We start from the raw sequence: 23,187 nt of genomic DNA, 5'->3' as shown, positions 1-23,187 counted from the left end.
CCTCCCGCTGCCGCCCCACCCAGTTCTAGAACAGCCCTCCTCCTGAACCACATGGTACACTGCCTCCTTCTCACTGCTAAGTAACTGAACACCCTCAGAACAGACTCCAGACACATCAAACCACAAATCCTACTGAGTAGCCATAATGTCCAAACTCCCACCCAGCCCACCCTCATCTGTTTTCCCAGATAGTTACCAAAATACCCGCCAAACTTAACCACTTGCCAGTCTCAAAGCCAGACATGGTCACACCCTCATCTGCAATATACTGATCTGGCAGGCAAATCCTTTAACACCCAGCTCAGACTCCCCTCTTAAAAAAACCACCCTCTTATCTTCCCACTCTACCTGGCAGAGTAAATTCCTCCTTTCTCCGTGCTCCTCGGCACTTCAAACATACCTCCTTTGCAGCGTTGTGCGTGGGTGTATGCCCTGGCCCTCACACTCCAGAAAGTGAAAGTCCACAACCAGAAGGGCTGCGCCTTACTCATCTTTGTCTCCCCAAGTCAAGGTCCAGTCTAGCACCTGAGAGAGCACTCCTTTGATACATGCTGAATGAACATGCTGAATGAATGAAAACAACAACGACAAATGGCACATCAAGAAGGTTGTAGCTGCTAACACAAGGACCACCTCTCAAGTCCACGTGAAGGACTGATGGCAGCCGTCTCACCACAGCTGTTTCCTTGGAAGCAAGAACTAGTCGTCATACGACAGCAAAGGGAGTAAAGAAAATGGCACACTCATCAAATATTGTAAAAACAATTACGGGCAAGACAAGTTAATTTCTTAGAGTTTGATTTAAAGTTACTACAGGTTTCTGTTCTTCAGCAAAGAAATCACAATTCCTGGGACACAGTCAAGTTTTCTGAAATTAACATTCTAATAATAAATCAATCCAACCTGATGCAAAATAAATCATCTTCATTTTTAATGTGTGAAATATATGTATTGTATATGTAGTTCCAAAAACAAAACTCATGAGGATTAGTCTCAGTGCTAAGGTTTAGTGAAATACCCTTACAAAAATTTCTAGAAATGAAAAGCAGGTTGAAAACTACTGACCATAAAGAAAGTAACTTAAAATGATCCTCAGAGTGCACCTAATGAAAGAAAAGAGAAAGGAGAAGAGGAAAAAGGAAAACTTTGCCAAGAAAAACATCTGTCAAGCTCCCTGTATTGTACTGTTTAAAATGCTTCAAATTCCAGGAAGGGGGTCCAAGACACAGGCTCAGTTCACTAAGTCTCAAATTCACTGTTATGCTAAACAGAGCCATCATTATTAAAAACTACAAATAAATGTTTGAAATTCTAGAGGAAAGACAAATTTTCTAGACATCAAAGCAGGGCAGTTTTTTTTCAGTAAGAGTTCTTAAATGCTGACCTTCCTCCTTTCCTGTACCTATGGTGGAGGCATTCTGGAACTCATACTTGAGAAATATAATTCACAGGGACGCGTAGCCTAGGTGGCTCAGTCGGTTGAGCACCCTTTAGACTCTTGGGTTTCGGCTCAGGTCATGATCTCATGGGTCATGAGATTGAGCCCTGTGTTGGGCTCTGTGCTCAGTGGGGAGTCTGCTTGAAGGTTCTCTCTCTCTCTCTCTCTGTCCCTCTCCCCAACTCGTGCATGCATGTGCGCACTCTCTCTAAAATAAATACATCTTACAAAAAAAAAAAAGAACACAAAAATCTGGTTCATGGAAAATGACAGTGGTAATCAGGGCAGTCGCTCAACTATCTTTCCAAGACCCGCCAAGCTAGAAGATGAGAGGACTCCTTGAGGGCCTCTGGGGCTATAAGGTGCATGAAATGCTTACCACAGAAAAAACTCCTTGCGGTTTCTAACTCTACTGTAAATATTATAAAAAAAACCAAACCCTAAAAAATATGTTTAGCAATAAGAAAAGTATGTGATATTTAAATTACTTTTTTTAAAGTAATAAGAGATCATTAGTTCAAAACTATTTGCTATTTAATCAAGAATCTTTTAAGATATTAAAAGATTATATGAGGGGCGCCTGGGTGGCTCAGTGGATTAAAACCTCTGCCTTCAGCTCAGGTCATGATCCCCGGGTCCTGGGATCGAGCCCCGCATCTGGCTCTCTGCTCAGCGGGAAGCCTGCTTCCTCCTCTCTCTCTCTCTCTGCCTGCCTCTCTGCCTGCTTGTGATCTCTGTCAAATAAAATAAATAAAATCTTTAAAAAAATAAAAATAAAAAAAAAGATTACATGAAAACTCTAAAAACAATAAAAAATAACAATCTAGAAAAATGTGGTTTTTTTCACCTCTATGTCTTCCCCTTTTGGGTGGGACTACTGGTTAAAAGCTTGTACCCTTGAATTAAGCAAACCTGTATCTGAAAACAGATTCCCAAGTACTAGCTGTGGGACCTTCAGTGAGCTACTTGGCTTTTCTAAGCTCAAGTTCCTAATTAGTAAAATAGGGAGAGAAGCAGTACTTACCTCTCAGACTGGCTATGAGCGTATGATGTAATAATGTGTGTAAAGGCCCTCAGCACCTGGCTGGCTACTATGAAGAACTCTCTTTCGCTCTGCCCTCATGTCTTCATTTTTGGAGGAAGGTCCTACAACCACCTAAGTACCACAAACCAATGGAACAAATTCCACACAGGACGAATTTCCCCAGTAAGATAGGATTTCCAAACCCAGAAATCTGAGACCTGGTGTCGAGAAGTGTTGGCTTCAGTTTCCTCATATGTAAAAAATGCATCTTGAACCAGAAAATGTATGAGGCTCCTTTCATTTCAAAGATTTGGTAATTCTTGTTTATACGAAACTGAGGAGTATATATACCTTCTACAGGGCAGCATAACAACACACTGCACTAAGCAATTACAAATACTCGGGGGAAACATATGGCATTATCAGTCTATAATCACAAAGGTAGTAGAGTTCATTAACTTTTCGGGATTTCTTAAACATTCATTTTTAATCAAGAGGAAAATTTCTTCAGGGAACCACAAAGATGTTAGAAGGAGCACTCAGTCCACTCCTCTTGCCTCTGGTCAGTAATGAAATTGAATCACTTAGAAGAATCAGGGCAGAGATTGAATATAAACAAAAATGTAACAAACCCAATATCCCAGGGCTTTGATGACATCAAGTTTACACATTGGACACGTGCGGTGATCCAAAAGCCATGGGTCAATGCATATTCTATGAAAAATATGCCTAAAAAGATTAAGTATGGATTAATTTTTTAAAATAACTGTTTATATCTTATAAAGGAAACAACACATTCTGCTAACTCATCTTCTCAGTACAAGTTAAACGACTTCATATCAACATTCTATTCACTTACTCTATGTAATTACCTATTCTACTTTCCAAGTTAAACAGAGTCTGGAACTTAACAGGGAAATTTTCTCTTCATGCCATGAAAATAGCATGGTTATTTTCACTTCATGCTAGGTTGTATTTTTCTGTGCCTTTGTAACTTACTTAAAAGCCGTTTAGGAATAAATGTGGCATAAATAAACCAACAGCCAACTAATAATAATAAACTGAGAGTATCTTACGTAAGTTCACAAAATGAATCAAATGGAAATACAGCAAAACAGACAGATTATTTCTGGGTCTCAGGCTTAAAAAAAAACACTTATTTTCTGTCTCAACATATTTTTGTATACTCCACATTCTTATATAATGATAACTTTTCAGAATTGAAGAAGAAATAAAAATTGCCTATGTATTTTCTTTTTACTGACTTGTCTTAGTCAGCTAACTTTGCCTCCTATATAGTGAATCTGTTTCCCACAGGATGAAGGTAAGGAGTCAGGCAGACTGGGTATAGGACCCATGGCTCCCACACCAGCTGTGTGATGTGATGCTGGAATTCTGAACTAGTTGCTTAACCTCTGCACCTCCACTACAGGCTGTTCTCAGCAGCAAATACGTAACGTGCTTACAATGGTGCAGGACACAGTAAACACCCAGTAACTGTTCGTTATTCATGCTGTTGTGTGAAGACCTCTTCTTCATACTGAAGTCTGCTAGTGCAGTTAAAAATAACAGTATTTAATTATGTAACATAGTCTAGCCTACCAAGTCTTCTGACCTTTCTATCCTCAAACTGAAACTGAAACTGACTGACCCAACGGAATAATCTTAACAAAAACACAAAGGAAACATGTTGGCTTTACTGGGAAATCTGTTAAAGCACAGGAGAAAATGGGGAAATTAAGTAAAAACCCCAGATCGGGAGACCAGGAAATGTGCACAAGCAACATGTCTGCTTGTGAGGGTGTAGGACAAAACCCAGCTCAGCCATGAGGATGGATCTGGTGTTACAAGGGAAGTGAGCCTCAGGCCGTTCATTTGTGCTGCATTCCACACATCATTTTTAAGTCAGAAAGACTTGCCCTAAACCATCCTAGATGAAAATTCTTTTCTATTTTAATAACTTTCCACAGGAGGGGCGCCTGGGTGGCTCAGTCATTAAGTGTCTGCCTTTGGCTCAGGTCACAATCCCAGGGTCCTGGGATCGAGCCCCACATCGGGCTCCCTGCTTGGCAGGAAATCTGCTTTCCCTCTTCTACTCCCATTGCTTGTGTTCCTGCTCTCACTGTCTCTCTCTCTGTGCCAAATAAATGAATAAAATCTTAGAAAAAAAAAAAAAAAACACAAAACTTTCCAAAGGATATATTGACTCTAATTCATTAACTACCCACCACACCAACCTCATATAAATGCCTGTAGACAAAAGTTAGCTATCTTTATTCTGGAAACTTTTGTTACTCTGATATTCATTTGTTTTCACTACAGAATTACTGAGAATTTAATCTACTATATTTATATATATACTACTTTGTAAACATAAAGGAAACCGTAATTACATATTAATTTCTGACCTTCTAATAGATGGGAAGCATAATTCAAATTGGTCTGACTGAAAACATATTTTTAGATACACTTCTGATAACAGCCATTTCTTCTAAACAGTTATCAGTTAAAGTATCCGATTATTAAAAAAAAAAAAAAAAAAGGAAATCGCAACTTCCCATTGCTAAAGCAAAGCCCCTAGTGTACCTAAAGTGAGAAGTATTTATTTTGCAGTAACCCCAGAAGAACTAAAACCCAGGGTGCAAATAACAGCAAACTACTATCCTCCTTGACTTTCTGCTAGCCATTTCTGGCCCTCCCCCTGGGGCCTTCACCTGTCATGCTTCAGTTTCCCTGCTCCCACATAATGTACGTTTTGAACGGCTAGATGTATGACAGACTGCTAAGGATTCTAATGAAATCTTGCTTAAGACTAAAAGCCAATCCGCGCAAAGATATATAATGGGTCTGCCTTAGGGCCTGAGGTCTGCTAAGCAATTTTAAAGTAATATAATCCAGAAGCCTAGAAGGCTTGAAGCTTCCTTCCTAAAGGATGAGATGATCACAAAATCATGTGACAGCATCACATCATAAAAGAAACATTAACACTTTTGTCAGAAACCTATCCAGTAATTCATAGCATCTCAGGAAAGAAAAAAAAACATACTTGCATGGCAGAATTCTGATAACGTCCTTTACTTTAAAATTTTCAATACACACTGCACAGTTTTCAGCATCAACATCACTTCCCTGTAAAAAGGAAAGAAAAGAGTTTACTGTATCATTGCTACATGTTCTTGATAAAACTCACAACATCCTGGGTAAAACAATGACAAATTTAATAATACCGGGGTACAACCAGAAGCTAAACACAATCTTTACTCAGTATTTACTTTTTACCACTATCCAGAGATTATTTAAGGAATCTGGCTGAAAAGGAAAAAATGTCATTGTGCACCTAATCAGACATGAACAGCTTTGATACTAGGGTAGTGTTCATGTTTTAAGGGTTGTAGAAATGCAAATGCTTACTTTGCTGTAATAAAAATTATTTTTCAAATATAAAATGTATAAAGAGAATATCCAATAAGCTACTTGTTTCTAGAATCATTAAAAACAAAACAAGAGCACTTTCACTTGAATTTGCTAAAGAACATGGTGACAACTTGCAAATGAGAAAACAAAAATGGCTAAATATCTGAAAATATTCCCCTCACTAGCAATAAAAGGATTACAGATTAAAATAAATTACTGTTTTTCATCCATCAAATTAACAAAGCTAAAACGAAATAAAACTTGCTGGGGAGGAAGCAGTCTTGTGACAAAATCTCCACTTCTAAGAAGCTATGGGGTCATCAACCTTTTTTTTTTAAATTTATTTTTTTAAGATTTTATTTATTTGACAGAGAGAGAGGACAAGCAGGGGCAGTAGCAGAAGAAGAGGGAGAAGCAGGCTCCCCAGTCAGCAGGGAGCCTGATGCAGGCCTTGATCCCAGGACCCCAGGATCATGACCCGAGCCAAAGACAGCCACTTAACCGACTGAGGGACCCAGCACCCAGGGTCATTGACCCTTTTGGTAGTGTCAGCCCTTCCCCATTTCCCTGGGTAACTCCCACATTGAACCACCTGGCCTCATCCCATCAAAGCAGGCACAGCCAGAGGGTCATCTAACCCAAAACAGGTCAATGAGACTCTCTCTGATTCTGGGATGGATTCAAGAACTAGCAATCAATGTCTGCATGTAGCTCCAATGTTAGCAAGTATATTTTATGGGAACACAGCTACCCTGTCCTTATGTAATTATTTTAAAAAATACACTGAGCCATGTACATTACTTGTTCACAAGCAAGCAGTAAAAACTGATTATTATTATCAGAGACTATATTAAAGTTCTGTAACACTTAAAATTGTATGTTGAAGCTAAAGTAAATATTATCACTTATCATATGCCATACAAAATTGATGAAATGATTTTTAAAGCCCCTAATGGTCTGTAAGCGTACACATTATAGTAAATGAGTCCATAAGAAAAGAAAAACTAGAAACCAAACACTTCTCTAGAACTGCACAAGATGTAGATTTAAGAAAACAACATTTCTGTACAAACTTAATCAAAATCATCAGAAAATCCATGTGTTGGAACCTGGCTAGTGTGGTCAAAGGAGCATAGGACTCTTGGTCTCAGAGTTATAAGTCTGAGCCCCATATGGGGTGCAGAGAATACTTAAAGAAATAAAACTTTAAAAAAAAAGAAGAAGAAAAATCCACATATGTATCTCACAGACCACTTAGGGATCTTTTTTTAACCATTATTTTGACAATTTTCAAAAACAGTAGAATCACATTTTCAAAAATGTTCTGTAAAAAGAAATACTCTGGGGGCTCCTGGGTGGCTCAGTTGGTGAAGCGTCTGCTTTTAGCTCAGGTCATGATCCTGGGGTCCTAGCATCAAGCCCCATGTCTGACTCCCTGCTCAGTGAGCAGTCTGCTTCTCCTCTGCCTCTAATTCTCCCCCTGCTTGTGCTCTCACTCTCCCTCAAATGAATAAATTTGTTTAAAGATTTTATTTATTTATTTGACAGAGAGAGATATAGTGAGAGAGGGAACACAAGCAGCGGGAGTGGGAAAGGAAGTAGGCTCCCGGCCAAGCAGGGAGCCCAGCGCGAAGCTCAATCCTAGGACCCTGGGATCATGACCTGAGCCTAAGGCAGATGCTTAATGACTGAGCCATTCAGGCACCCCTCAAATGAATAAATCTTCTAAAAATCCTAAAAAAAGCAAATGCTCTGAACATGAAGAGGATACTATCAATTTACTTATGTTCTCAAAGACTTAATTCAGTATATTATACATATAAATCTCTATTCATATTCATACACTGAGACTTCCTGCTATGGAACGGAAGACATATTCTAAGGTGAACATAAAATTATATGTTTATCAAGTGACCGGCTATGTGCCACACATGCAGAGTTTGTCACAGGCATTCAGTGGAGACTCTCTCTCCAATGACCCTCAGTGGTCTGTACCTCAAGTGCTAATCTCAAGCCATAACATGAGAAACTTTGTTTTGTTTCACTTTTTTTGTTCACTACATCTGTATGGGAAGAAACCAGTACCCTGCACAAACTGTTAAAATTCAACTGTTATGGGGCACCTGGTGGCTCAGTGGGTTAAGCCTCTGCCTTCAGCTCAGGTCGTGATCCCAGGATCCTGGAATCGAGCCTCACATCAGGCTCTCTGCTCATAGAGGAGCATGCTTCCTTCTCTCTCTCTCTCTGCCTGCCTCTCTGCCTACTTGTGATCTCTGTCTGTCAAATAAATAAAATCTTAAAGAAAAAAATTCAACTGTTATTTCTGTATAAGGCATTAGGGAAAGAATGGAAACCAACAATATAATTCTAAGAGTATCTTAAAAAGAGTATCTTAAACTTTTAAGTATCTAAGATACTTAAAAGAGCATTTTAAATAAAGAATATAATTTAAGAGTATCTTAAAATATTAAATGATTAATATCAGAATCCAAAGTTTTTTAAAAAATCAAAGATCTATAATTTAATGAGTATTATTTCTGCTTTAAAGTTGGTCCAAAGAAGGGATACATAAAATAAGTCCAGTTATTCTCTTTTTTGAATGGGGAGTGGAGGGTGGAATAGATGAAGTCTCAACAATTTGGTGAAAAGAAGTAAAAATCAAAACAACAGAACCAACCTATACCTAACAAGTCAACACACTTATCAGCATCTCAAGACAAAGAAGACAGACCATTTTTAAAAAGTATTATTACTGCATTAGCAACTGTCTCCTCTTAAAGAATCGATCTTCTAAGATACTGAGGTTCTGGATTTAGGATATGTCCCATTCCCAAAATGCTTTAAAACTCTGGTATGATTCTGACCTTTTATGTCCCAGGTGGGCCATGTCAAAATGTTTCTTTTTTCCCAAAAGTAGTTTTAAGTACATCTTCCCTCCCCTTCTCTGTAAATCCCAGTTTTTTTTCCCCCTGTATTTAAGGGAACCAGAGAAAATGGACGCATAGCCTATAGCCTCAGATTTAACAGAAATGAATTTAAAGTATTAAAGGTCTACGGTCCAAGGGAACTTGGAAGTTCTTTACTTTCCTTAGAGTCATCTGGGTCTGACCAACAGGTAGAACCTTCTTAAGTGATGGACATGTCAGTCCTGCCCAGTATGGCAGCAGCCAGGCAATAGGACCCTTTGAGCATTTGGAATGTAGCTAGTGTGACTCAGGAATGAATTTTAAGTTCAATTTTATCCATTTAAAGTAAAATAACTGTATACAACTAGTGGCTACCTTCTCTGGTGCCAAGGGGTTTAGGTGGCTCTTCACATGTGCAACTGAGTACTTCTGTCAACCCTTCTCTACAATGAACACATGTACACAAGTTAGTACTAACTCAAACTAGTCAAAACTCCACATGTTCAATGTGCATTTAACAGACTGGAAAGTTTTAGTTAGACATATAAACAGATATATACTTTAGTCTAAAACAAACAAAAAACCCCTGAAAATGTTACCTTTTCTCCATGCTTTACAGTATGAAGTGGAAGCTGGCCAATGATTTTCTTAGCTTCTTTCCTATGGCTCTTAGATAGAAAAATATTATTATCACTAAAAATTTTAAGTCATTATTTTAAAAAATTTCACATAAGCTTACAGAAAAAATCTTTTAAAAAACAAAGTTAAATTGACTATAATGAAAATAATAAAAATTACCATTTACATCTTAATGTATAAAACAGCCACATATAACTTAAGAGCTGTTTGATCAAGAATATTATTTTCAATTCCATGCCTGAAGAAGAAACCAATGCTTATGTATAAACATTGGCAATAGAGTAGGAAGCTGAGGATGGGAAGAGGGGGTCCCACTGATTCATCTACTAATACCTGTCCCTAAAAAAGAAAGTTTTCACCTAGTCAGCATGTACAAGATGACCAGAAAGGAATACCTACAAAGCCAAAAAGAGTGGCTTTTCAAGACAACAGGGTAAGTGTGAAATTCAAAGGCCTGTCTGTGGAAGCCTTTGGCTCTTCAAGTGCCCTCCTCTTTGCTGTGACAGAGACACTATCTCTCTGCAGATAAACGGCTTAGAAAGTTGCCCCACAACAGAAGCCAGGAAGCCCCTCCCACTCTGCGCTTCACCTTCAGCCCCAGGGTTCTCCTTGTTTTAAACACAGAACCGAGTCTACTCTACCTCAGGCCTATTTATTATTCCTTTATGTCTGGAAAAGGGAAAGAGGGTATTCAGAGGAACAAAACATGCAAAAAGTGACCCCATTTAAAGATATTTAATTTCCCACAGAACAGAAAATTTAATACAGTCTAATTAAAAAGTTATTTTTAAAAAGTTATATTAATTAAATAGTATGAGTGAAAATGAAATTAAGAATGTGGTCTAAAAAACCCACAAAACTCTAATATAGTTTCAGGAAATATATAAGAAATATTTATGAACTATCTTTTAAAAAGTAAAGTTAAAAAGAATTACCCATAATTACCTGACTTCCAAACTGTGAGCCAGTATATAGGAAACGCTGTATATAGTAAAATATCAGCCAGGCTAATGAGATAATCATCATGGTGATGAAGGCGATGGCCACAAATACCACAGACTGACCACTGATGAACTCCTGTACATGACGGGTGCCAACCCCTATGGTCATTTTCACTGCAATGCCTTTCTGCACCAGATCCAAAATTTCTCTTCCTTTCGGGTAGCTCACCATAATGACCACTATATTTCCAGTTCCTGTGGGGAAGAACAAAAAAAAGTCAATATGAAGAACAAAAATGAGATACAGAGAAAGTAAGAGAAAAATACGAGAATACTACAGCTTGTCCATATGTAACATCCAAAAACTTACAAAAAATGTTTAATTTTCAAGAAAAACATAAGTTACCAAAACTGGCCCCAAAAGAGAAAACAGACTGACTGCATTAGAAGTAGAACAAGTCTCTAATAACTATTCCCCTCCCAAGGGTAAGAGCCCCATTCAATTCCACAGGTGAATTCTACCACCAAAACTTGAACACTGATGGTACTAAAATTATTCCACAGTAGATTAAAAAGTTAAAAAAGAAGTTTAAAAAATTATTTCTAGAAAATAAAGCTAAACATGGGAATAAACCAAAAGAACCATACAGACTAATTTCACTTATGAATATTAATACATAATGCCTAAGGGTGCCTGGGTGGCATCTGCCTTCGGCTCAGGTCATGATCCTGGGTTCCTGGGATCAAGCCCTGCATGAGGCTCCCCACTCAGCGGGAAGTCTGCTTCTCTCTCCCATGTTCTCTCTCTCTCAAATAAAGAAAATCTTAAAAAAAGATACATAATACCTAAAGTATGCTTATTAATCAGAGGGAGGCAATATGAGAATTTCTACTATGATCACTATTATTTAACACTGATCTGAAGGAATGAGCAGACATAATATAAAAAAATTAGGAAAGGGGTAAAACAATCAGTTTATACAAATCTATCTGTAAATTAATATAATAACCATAAATAACCATAAATTATCAATCAATCTTTAAACCTTAAAAATGCTGTTTCTGAAGTTTACTAGGGGAAAAATAATCACAAATGATCAGGAAAACTTTTTAAAAGTAAAACCTGAACTAACCTTTACAATTAAAGAAATTAAAACAGTGTGGTAGTAGCTAAGGAAGACAACCAGAATAAAGGGGTAGAATTGAAGTCCAGAAATTAGACCCAAATACAAAAAAACCCTTAGTATATGATAAAACTGTAATCTTAAATCAATGGGATAACAGGGATAATTTTTAAAAAATAGTATGGGGATAACTGGGTCTTATCTGAGGGAAAATAAAAAAGCTGTATCCCTTTCTCACAATTTATGGCAAAATAAGTTCCAAGTAAATCAAAGATTTAAATATATAAAAGAGAGGAAATATAAAAATGACAATTTTCCACATGGCTAAAAAAGAGCAAAATCAAGGAATCAAGATCAAAAAAGCAAATGGCCAAAGGGGGGAAAAACACATGTAATATAACAAAGACAGAAAACAATTTCCTGTAAGAGAAAGAGCAACAGAAAAACAAAGGAAATGAAGTCAGTTTGCAGAAAAGACAAAAAAATTTTTTTTACGTATCAGCTTTAGTTAGGTAAGAATTCACATGGCATAAAACTCACCCTTTTAAAGTATACAATTCACCATTTTTTAGTATACTCATAAAGGCTCTGCGACCATCACCACAATCTAATTCAATTAACATTTTCATTGCCCCAAAAAGAAAACCTGTACACCTCTGCGGTCACTCCCCAACAAATAGATTTTAAACTCATGAAAAGTCATGGTACAAATGAAAATATTAAAGAGATCTTCAACTTATGCGCATTGCATCCTGAAAACCTATCCTAAGTTGAAAATATCCTAAGTAGAAAATGCACTTAATATTGAACATCACAGCTTAACCTAGCCTACCTTGAACATGCTCGCAACACTACTGTTGGGCAAAATCCTCTAACACCGTGCCTACAGGAAAGTGCTAGCTCATGTAATTTTCTGAATATAGTACCGAAAGTAAAAAAAATGAAATGGTGATCTGGGTAGAGAATGGTTGTTGACCTTTGTTATCATGTGGCAGATTGGGAGCTGGGGCTGCTGCTACAGTAACCCAGCATCATGAGAGAGTATGGTAGGGCATATCACTAGCTCTGGAAAGGATCCAAATTCAAAATTTGAAGTATGGTTTCCAATGAATGCGTACTGCTTTTGTACCACCATAAAGTCAAAAAATTCCAAGTCAAACCACAGTAAGTCAGGGACCATCTGTTACCTATATGACTGGCAAAGATCAAATAGTTTTGATCCTCCATAATGGCAAGAATGAGCACAAATCTGCATTCTTGCACACTGCAGGGGGAGTTTATTATTACAATCTTGCATGGAGGGCAATGGCTATCAAAAAAATTTTATTTATTTTTCCCAAGAAATTTAATGCACAGCTCTGATTCACCAATTCCATGTCCAAGAACTTATGCACAAATACACTTGCATGTGTATACAGGAGCTATCTGTAAAGATATGTTGTCAAATTTATCTTCTCTAAGTTTTTGCCATGACAATCTAAACGTCCATCAACAGGAAAAGGGTTACATACACTACAGTATGTGTACACGGATTGAGGCAGCGACTCCATTAGTATGAACAGTAGGCAAGACTACTGAGGGGAAAGTGCAACACGTCAAACTATGTGGATGAAAGATCTGCATGTCACATCAATTTGGACTGCCTCTGAAAGGCGACCCAGAGCCTAGGGACCCTGACTGCGTCTGGGGAGAGGAGCTGGACACAATAAAAATTCTGTATGACGTGCACATATTATCTATTCAAAAACTAATTTTAAAAATACACATAAGGGGGTGCCTGGGTGGCTCAGTTGGTTAAGCGCTTGTCTTCAGCTCAGGTTATGATCCTGGGGTCCTGGGATCAAGGCCCACGTCAGACTCCCCACTGAGCAGGGAGCCCGCTTCTCCCTCTCCCTCTACCTGCTGCTCCCCTTGCTATGCTCTCTCTCAAATAAATAAAATCTTTTAAAAAATAAATAAAAATAAAAATACACACAAAGAATGTTCCCTGGCATCGCTTCGAAACTGTGTTTTAACAATTTTATTGCAGAGAGAAACTTAACCTGCAGCAAATCCACTGTGGCCCCCTGCCATCAGGATTTAGTTACTGAAACACCAGAAGGGCACCCTTCTAAGGTGGCTCCTGCCTGGAGGCCGATCCTTTGACCAGGGCCAAAAGTGTCACTTAGCAAAAACTGTACTTGTCTCCCCACTCACACAGTCTGCCATGTCATCACTGGGGAGACACTATAAGGAGGAAGGCATTTCCTGCCTTCAGGAAAACAAACATCTAGAAGCTGAGAAACACAAGCACAGAAACAATTATTAGGATAATTATACCACTTACAATCACATGGCACTTTATAAGCTCAAAGCCTTTTCTCGTAAACCTCCTTTTGTGGAAAACTTCAAGCACATACTCAAGTAGAAAGAACGGTTTCATGAACCCCATGTGTTGGTCTCAGTTAAAAAGTTACACGCAGAAAATAAATGTTTCCATGCCATGGTCACAGCTACATAAAACTTCGGTACTGACATAATGTTCTTTGTGTTAATTGGGGAAAACCAACTTCGGAGCACTTTCACATTTACATTGCACTTGAAACAGAGAGGCCAAATTATCATTTTGCAGATGAGGGCTCAGAAATTGGGAGAGCTGCTGAATGTCATATACCCAGTTCTAGGGGCTGAAGACCCAGTACCCATGCAGTATCTCTGTCCTGCCTCCTCATGTGGGACCCAATCTTCAGAACCACGCAGACTCGGTTCAGATCTGTCATCCACTGTATGGGTCTGGAGAAACTACCCTCTGACAGTATTTCTTCAGCTATAAAATGAGAATGAGAATTCTTCTATTTTGGACTATTTCTTATTTACTAAGAAAGTGGAATACAAAGTGCTACAGAAATGAAGTGATAATTTTGTCTGAGGTGGAGAGAATGCTTTCCCTAGGAAGCACACTTGAGCTACATGTTGAAGGACAGGAAAAGTTTACGAAGCAAACAAAGGGAGGCTTTTTAGACTGTGAAATCATCATAAAAACATATTTGGGATGGTGAGGTCCAATCTGGTTAGTGACTAAAATACAGTTGTCCCCCTTATCACAAGGGATACATCCCAAGACCTCCAGTGACTGCCTGAAACCGCAAATAGCAACGAATGCTATATATATGATGTTTTTTCCCTATACACACCTATGATAAAGTTTAATTTATAAATTAGGTACAATAAGAGATTAACAACTAATAATAAAGTAGGGCACTTGTAACAACATGCTGCAAAAAAAAGTCATCAATGTGGTCTCTCAAAATACTTTGTACTATACTCACCCTTCTTGTAACGATGTGAGATGATAAAATGCCCACGTGATCAGATGAAGTGAGGTGAATGACGTAGACATTATGACCTAACGTTAGCTACTACTAACCTTCTGACTAAGTCGGAAGAAAGACCATCTACTTCCAGACCAAGGTTGACCTCGGGTAACTGAAACCATGATAAAGGGGGTGACTACTGTACATGTAAAGGTATCTTGTTTATCTCCTTATCCCCAGAGCCCTACATAGAACCTGAAGTGTTTCATAAATATTTGTTGAATAAATGAATGAATAAAGGAGAGGTGGAAGAGAACTGAGATTAGAGAGGTTCTTGAACACCAAAATTTTCAAAGGAAGGGGCTACTGACACACAGTGATTGTCAGAGGGATCCACTGAACCGAAAACACCTGCAATATTAACTAGAAATTTTTCACCTAGGAAACTAAAACAGTTCACTGATTTAAAAGAAATCATTAAAAAAAAAATACTGTGTCTAGGATGACAGCTAAACCATTTGCTATACTAATTATAGCAGCAAGATTGCTTCTGGGAACTTCTTTAAATTAAAACACAGAATGAAGATTCACTGATATTCTGGAACATCTTTTAGGATGAACTGGAGGTACGGCAGCTGAGTAAAAATGCACTAGCTTGGGGTCACCGTGTGCATGACTGGAAGGGATACCAGGCACAGGCACCTCACCGGGCCCTGTCCTTACTTCATCATGCACTGCCACCTCCCCAGGCCAATCCTGGAAAGCCTCAGGTACACACGAGAGCAAATCACAGCTTATTTCCCAACTACACAGCTGAGTTTCTTCATAGGACACACACATATGCAAAGACTTGGCAGAGGAGAAAAAGTTCTTAGGATTTTTCTTCCCTAGTCCTTAACACCATTACCAGTCACGCTTCTGTAAAAATGGTCATCTTGTACAATCCCTCTCCCTCCCCCAAAGAATCTATACCTCTCACCATTAGAAAGGAAAACTCGAAGGCAGTTTATTTTTGTCTTACTTAGCAAATGTCTGTGTACAGGGTCATAAGCCTACTTGTCAAATAATAAATACCAAATAACAGTACTCTTTAGCAAGCCAAATTGTCTGTAATATAAAACTCTTCTGTGCCAGAAATAAAACCGCATATATTTCTGTTTCCTTTCAGATGTCTGTGTTCCTCTTACCACTTGCTCAAAAACAAAGAAGAAATCCTGTCTTGGTCAATAGGTTCAAAATTCTCGAGGTTACATGTAAGTCTAGTGTACCATTTCTCTCCTCCCAAAGGAAACTATTTAGATTTCAGCATTCTTTGAAGGGAGTGGGAACTACTGAAATATTTAAAGCGGTGGATTAGATTTCTGCTCTAGAAAACTAATTCAGGCAGCAAGAAATACATGTTAAGAGTCCCGGCAAAAGAATCCCATTAAATTTCAGGTTTTCTTTCTCATAAATTCCATGCCTTCTCCACCTTCTGCCCCCAAACCTGGAAAAATTGTGGTCAAATCTTCAAGATTCAGCACAAGCTCAACACAGGGCTTCTCAGCACCACCCACCCCTTTGTGCCGGCAATGCATCAGTTCCTCTTAGATACAGCTCTAGTAGGTGTATAAAACACCTACTAGAATTTCTTTATAGGTTTCTCTCCCTCACTAGACGAGTACTACCTGTTCTTATTAGTTTTTGTAGCCAAGTATCATGCAGTGGTGACCATAGAAGAGTTTCTGTATGCATGAATCTATCTGAAAAACTGGCCGTATTATAGTTGAAATGCCACAATACAGAGATTAATAGAAATGGTATACCCAATATGAATGCAAATGTCTCTGAAATCTGAAGCTATTATGTGAAACAGAAACGTTTTTATGGTTGACTAGGGAGTGTTGGGAGGGCACATAAAACAAATGTTTAATTCTTTTCTTGGAAATTTAAATTATGTTTTGGATAATTTGACTTGCTCAAAAATATTTTGTATTTGTTGAATATACAACTCTTTGCAGGGTTCCTAAATGCATTACTTTATCTCAGGGCTTCAGCCTCTTGCAATGCTATTCCCACCACCAAGAATGCCTACAGCCCAACCCCCTCTTTCACACTCAGACACACCCTCTCCACCAACATATCCTTCAAAACTGATCTTTCTGGGAACCATCTTAGTTAATCCCACCTTCTACGTGTGGCTGTGAGGTGCCATTTCTGTTTTCCTACAGCACCAAAATACATAATTAAAATCCACATTTTTAGATCATTTGAGTAGAGCACATCATCATGTTGATATACAACATCAAAAATTTATTATTCATAAACTATTTATCATGCTCTGCAAATGCAAAATGCACATCTTCTATAACACTAGGGACTTCTACATTTTTGTCATTTTCCTCTACCCCAACTCTGGCCCCTTCTTCAAACATAGCTCTAAGCCTTGCCAGTAGCTGGCACTCAGTAAACAGCTGTTAACAGAATGAATGAAGTTAACATATACAGAGTGAATGAATGAATCTATGCTTAAAAGGACATGCCAAGATTTCAGCTAAAGGATCATCCTATTTGTTAACCAACAATAATTAAACTAAGTAAGGCCAAGGCTCTACAAAAACTTTTATTTTTTTAAGCTTCTTCTCCTTTCTTTTTTTAAAAAGATTTTATTTATTTGTCAGAGATAGAGAGTGCACACAAGCGGGGGAGTGGCAGGGCAGAGTTGGAGAAGCAGGCTCCCTGCTCAGGAGCAGGGACTCTATCCCAGAACTCTGGGATCATGACCTGAGCTGAAGGCAGTTTAACCAACTGAGCCACCCAGGCATCCCTAAGGACTTATGTTTTAATGATTGACTTGTATCAATTTTTATTCATCTTGGTCAAACTAACTTCTAGTCACGCCTGCAGTATGTGTTTTAGATGTCCTTCCTTTATGCTTCCTAAGCAACCATGTGTGTAATTCCATCAAGATCCAAACCATACTGTCTGGAAAGTTGTTTATCACTCTCACCAGGTCACAAACTCCTCAAAGGCAGGCATGTGTCATGCACTTCTATACCTGAGCAAGCACAATACTTAGCCCAAAGTGGCTACTCATTATTCTGTCTGCTAAAGTAAAGAGAATTAACTAAGATTAATTAACAGGAAATTAATTAGTTCAACAGTCCTTACAGTTATTCTCACAGATTATCTTAAAATCATGATTTTATTTTTAGAAACACAATAAAACACTGATTTATACCCAAAGTATCTGTACTAGATTTAGTACAGTCAAGCAACAGGCTTAAGAAAAACTGCAGAAATTCTCTGAGATTTGGAAAAAGACTCATGATTCAATTTTACAAGCAGCCATCTCTTATCTATTTTGCAGAACACCAGTGCTACACAGGAACATCGAAACCACTGAAATCTGTGGTTTTTCCTGCCTCCAGCCACATTCTGACAAAATCCAAGAAACCTAACGAGCTACATTCAAGGTTCTATGTAACATTTCAAATTCAAGTATGTCAAAGCCAGTTTGTCTTCTGACTTAATTCTATTCATTCCATTCTTAATGCTATTCCATTCTCAAAAAGTCATGATACATTTGTACCTTTTTTCCTAGTTGGGCCAAGTTCTATGAAGGTCATTCCTTTCCATTCCTATAGTTACTGCTACAGTATTGGCCCTTAATACAGTTGACCCTTGAACAACACAGGTTTGAAATGTGTGGGTTAACTTATGCAAGGATTTTCCCCCCCAATACAGTACGGTATACTAAATGTATTTTCTCTTTGATTTTAATACAACATTTCCTTCTCTCTAGCTTACATTATAAGAATCCAGAGTGCAATACATAATAACATATAAAACGTGTTTACTGTTTATGTTATTGGTAAAATGCCCAGTCAACAGGAGGCTATTAGTGGTTAAGTTTTGGGGAAGTCAAAAGTTATACAGAAAATCTTTTCCACTGCACAGGGGGTTGGTACCTCTAAGCCTTGTGTTGTTCAAGGGTCAATTTTATTTCTCCTTGGATCAGCCCAACGGCCTAGAGTCTCTGCAGGTTTTTCTCTGTTTAAGCCTCTGGTCACAATGCTACCAAATTAATCTCCCTTTAAGTCAGTGGTTCAAAACATTGGATGATTCTGTCATCAGCCCCCCCCCTTTGGTCTTATCTGGACACATTTTTGGTTGTCACAATTGGGTAAGTACTGTTGCAATCTAGTAGGCAGAGGCCAGGGATGCTAAACATCCCATTAATGTATAGAACAGCCAGCCCCTCCCACAACAAAGAATGATCTGGCTATGTATAGACCACCCCCCCTTACCATGGACCAGTTTCCTCATCCATAGAATGGGGTTAAAGCACCTATGTTAAAAGGCTGTCAGGAGGATTAAGGGAGCCACTGTATGGAGAGCACTGAGCACACTGCCTACACACTGGGTACTTTCACACATTTAAAAAAAATTGCTAAAGCTGTTACTTTTATCTCTTTTCTCAAACAGAATGATTCTCAAGAGTAAAAAGACTAGAATGGATGTTGATAATAGAAGAGAAACTCACGAGGATTTAAAATAAACATCAACGAGGTGTTTTTTGGGGCCTGGCTAAATTATGTCAAATAACATAAGCAAGGTGGCTGACCCATGGTTAGACCAAGTACTAGTACCCTGGAAAAATGCTAACATCATTATCAAAAAAGGCAGTAAACGAATTTAGGAAATTGTAGCCCATGCACCAGCCATTGAAAAGAAAAGGTCCAAATGAAGATGTTGTAGACTGAGAAGAGACTGCAAGGACCCACACTCAGAGAATCCCGACACACTAACCTCTTTTCTTTGTCAGAACTACTAAAATTGGGGGTGCCTGGGTGGCTGAATCGGTCATGCATCTGCTTCCAGCTCGGGTCATGGTCCCAGGGTGCTAGGCATGAACCCTGCATTGGGCTCCCTGCTCTTCGGGGATTCTGCTTCTCCCTCTCTCTCGGCCTGCTTGTGCTCTTTCTCTCTCTTTCGGTCAAATAAATAAATAAAATCTAAAAAAAAAAAACAACTACTAAAATTGGGCAAACACCATCAATAGGATGTATCAGGAATGGTCTCTGAAATTTGACAGGGCTTTTCATGGTAGTTTTATGGAAACATGGCTTGGGTACAATGACAATTTGGTAGACTTGTAATCACTGGAATAGCTGCACCAAAGGTGGCGCCTCACCCAATGCCACCACACAGGCCTCTGCTCCTACTTCCTCTTCCAAAACCACTTCCTTCTGTTGCAACTGAGAATTTCCCTCTACTGTCTAAGGCCAACCCCTCCAAAGTATCCTAGACATGGCCTTAAGAGCGGACTCTTGGGGTTACTTCTCTATGCTGGATCTCTACCACATCACTCCCATCCAATTTCAATATGCCCTACCATCAACCACCCTAACCCCGCCTTGTCCCATAGTTTCTGCACACTTCTCGGCACATCTTGAGCTGTGCTTGAAAAGAATTAAATTCTTTCAATTCTTGAAAGAATTGTTCTAACACTCTCCATTTTCTCACCTCTCAACTGATTTCTATTCCCATCACAGCTAAAACAGACCAAATCCAAAGTCTCTTTTCTGTCATTAGAGTTAAGTTCAAACTTGCTTTTGAGAAATCAAAGCAGAATGAAAAACAAAAGTACAGGAAATAGGGTGTCTGACTTGCAGCAGCAGCATCTTTAAAAAAGACTTTAATCACAATAAATTCAGAATGAGTCATGATCTTAAAAATCATAACAGAAAAATTTTCACTCTGCTGGGTTCAGGTCCTATAGCACTCGGATTTCAGTTCTGAGGAGGACATCTTGCAAAATTAGATTCTCAAACTGTCAAAATTAGATTCTCAAACTGTCAAGAGTGCTTGAAGACACAACCTGTTGCCCTGGAGAATAGGTGTGTGGGAAGTGTCTCCTGGCAAAGAGCAATACCTTTTCCTGAATGAACACAACCTGAAAAATTTCATCTAAACTCAAGACTCAAGGACTGGCAGTAGGGCCAGTTATTACAACCTTACATGTAGAAAGTGAGAAAGCATATCCGCACTTAAATCCAGGTTTTCTGACTCAGAAGTTCAGAATACACACACGTTTTATGAAAGTGGAGAAACCAGAGTCCGACCAAACCACCACTTGACATTGGTGAAGGGACTGCCAGACCTTGGGAGTGAGCTAGAGCGAGCTTCAATTCCTACCTCACTTTGTGAAAACGATGAATGGAAAGGGACTCATGATTGAGCAATCATGAGAATTCCCACCACAATCGTCTCCAGGTGGGTGTTTATTTCTTTCGTTCTCCCCTACACCTGAAGGGCCTCCGGAGGGCACCTCCCCCCCCCCACGCCCGCTGCACCTGAAGGGCCCAAGGCGAAGATCTAATCAGGCCCGCCTACGGCCCCAAAAAGCCCCGGAGGGGTCACGGCGCGCCCATTCAGAGCTTCCCTCCCAGTTCCTGACTGCCAGAAGCCCTCAGAGTCGCGCCCCCAGCCCCTTCGCGGCGTGCCCCTGGGGATTAAGGCCGAGGTCGAGAGGGCCGTCGCCCATGACTAAGCTACAGAGTCCCCCCGCCGCCTCCCCGCGTCCCCCGGCCTCCGCTCACCCGCGTGGGACATGGGCGTGGTGAGGTTCCCGTGGCCCTCCCCGTTGTAGAGGACCACGGCCGAGGCGTTCCTCCGCGCCGCCACCAGCACCTTGTCCTTGAAGGTGCAGCCCCCGCGCGCCACCAGGGCCACCCAGGGCGCGTCTCCCCGGCCTCCGGGCGCCGGCACAAGGAAGCGAGTGTCTGGCGCGCAGCCCTCGGGGTCGCGGTCCGCCGCGCGCGGGACGCCCACCAGGCCCTGCGCGCCCTCCTTGGGCGAGCTGTCGCCGAAGCGGCCGCTCTCCGAGACGCTACACACGGTGCGGTTCGTGTGCGGGTCCACGTACTCGGTGCTCACCACCGCCGAGTACCACTCGAGCGCCCGGCCCCTGGCCCCGGGCACGTTCAGAGCCAGCGCCAGCAGCGCCAGCGCGCCGCGGGCCCCGACGCCAGACTCCGGCCGCCGCCGCCACGCCATGGCCCCACCGCCGGGCCGACGAGGAGGAGGCCGGAGCTGGAACCGCGCGCGTGCGAGGCCGCAATAAGGAGTTAAGAATCAGGCGCTTGCCGCGGAGCGGGATAAGAGCCAGGCGGGTCGGCGGGCGGGGCTGCGGCGCACGCGCACCTGGCGGAGGGAGGAAGGGGGCGGAGAGTGGGGCGGGGCCTTCCCTGGCCCCTCCGGCGCTACATGCGCGGGCTGGAGACTGCCCCGTGGCTCTGGTGCTTGTGTGCGAGCGACCGCGAGGCTCCCGCGGACGCAGAGACCGAGTGCGAGCCGCTCACGCGTCGTTTCGAGCCAGGCAGGGCGCGGTGGCCAGGCGTCGAGCTTGTGTAACCTGACCTCGAGCCCCCCCCCCCACACCCCCCAAGCAAGGGGAAGTCACCGTCGGAGAAACGGGAAGCTCCTCCGTGAGCTGGTCGAGAGGCGTGGGAGCGCGGTTATGTAAAGTCGTCAGCCGATCTTTATGAAGAATGTACAGTGCAATCCCAGGCGCATGGCACAGGCCTTGCTTGTTTAGAGCCAAGCTACTGCTGTTTTCCCCACACGCTTTGGGACCGATTTTGTAATGCTAATTGATTTCTTTCTTTTTAGATTTTATTTATTTATTTGACAGAGATCACAAGTGGGCAGAGAGGCAGTTGGGGGGGGGACGGGAGGCAGGGGGGGGGGAAGCAGGCTCCCAGCCAAGCAGAGAGCCCGATTCGGGGCTCGATACCAGGACCCTGAGATCATGACCTGAGCAGAAGGCAGAGGCTTTAACCCACTGAGCCACCCAGGCGCCCCAATGCTAATTGATTTCTTGTCACTTTTCTCCAGCACTGCACTCACAGCAACCTTTTCTATTATGGTATTTTATGTATAATCAGTAGTTTTGAAATAAGTGCATCAAACTACCTATTTAGATGAGCGCTTACGTTGTACAGCAATAAATAAATAAAGAGAAAAGGATTTGTTTGGAAATAAATGCTGGGGGGTAGGTAGGCCATTTAAAACTGCCGTGGATACAAAGCCTTACCTCTGCAGAAAAAGTTGAGACCATTAATTTCTGACTGACTCATCTTCCTCCTTCTACAAGGATCTATAATTGAAGGAAGTAGAATGTTGCCAACTCACAGCAAGGGTTTCTGTTGGGCCTTAAACCTTCTGGAATTTCGGGCGCCTGGGTGGCTCAGTTGAGGGTCTGCCTTCGACTCAGATCCTGAGTCCAGGCTCAGGTTCCTGGGATCCAGTCAGGTAGCATGGAGTCTAATTCTCCCTCTCCCTCTGCCCCTCCCCACCATTTGTTCTCTTTCTCAAATAAATAAAATCTTAAAAAAATAAAACACCTTCTCGCTTTTCCTTTT

The 23,187-nt window shown here is 40.7% G+C and overlaps 1 protein-coding gene across 3 annotated transcripts in view; it reads right to left on the bottom strand.

Moving 5' to 3' along the window:
• The window catches only part of RNF149 (ring finger protein 149), a 35,561-nt gene extending 13,622 nt beyond the window's left edge, over nt 1–21,939 (bottom strand). For all 3 annotated transcript variants that reach the window (XM_080813287.1, XM_080813288.1, XM_080813289.1), the window contains exons 1-5: nt 21,364–21,939; nt 10,367–10,617; nt 9,382–9,450; nt 5,509–5,591; nt 3,095–3,191 (exon numbers count right to left, since the gene is read on the bottom strand). In XM_080813287.1, the coding sequence (XP_080669413.1) occupies nt 3,095–3,191; nt 5,509–5,591; nt 9,382–9,450; nt 10,367–10,617; nt 21,364–21,820 (957 nt within the window). In that variant the 5' untranslated portion in view covers nt 21,821–21,939. The remainder of the gene's footprint in view (nt 1–3,094; nt 3,192–5,508; nt 5,592–9,381; nt 9,451–10,366; nt 10,618–21,363) is intronic.
• Nucleotides 21,940–23,187: the final 1,248 nt, after the last annotated feature.

This window comes from Martes martes, assembly GCF_963455335.1.
Source record: "Martes martes genome assembly, chromosome: 9".
Lineage (NCBI taxonomy): Eukaryota > Metazoa > Chordata > Mammalia > Carnivora > Mustelidae > Martes > Martes martes.
Note: the sequence above shows the minus strand (reverse complement) of the source record. Positions and strands in the feature narration are given on the sequence as shown.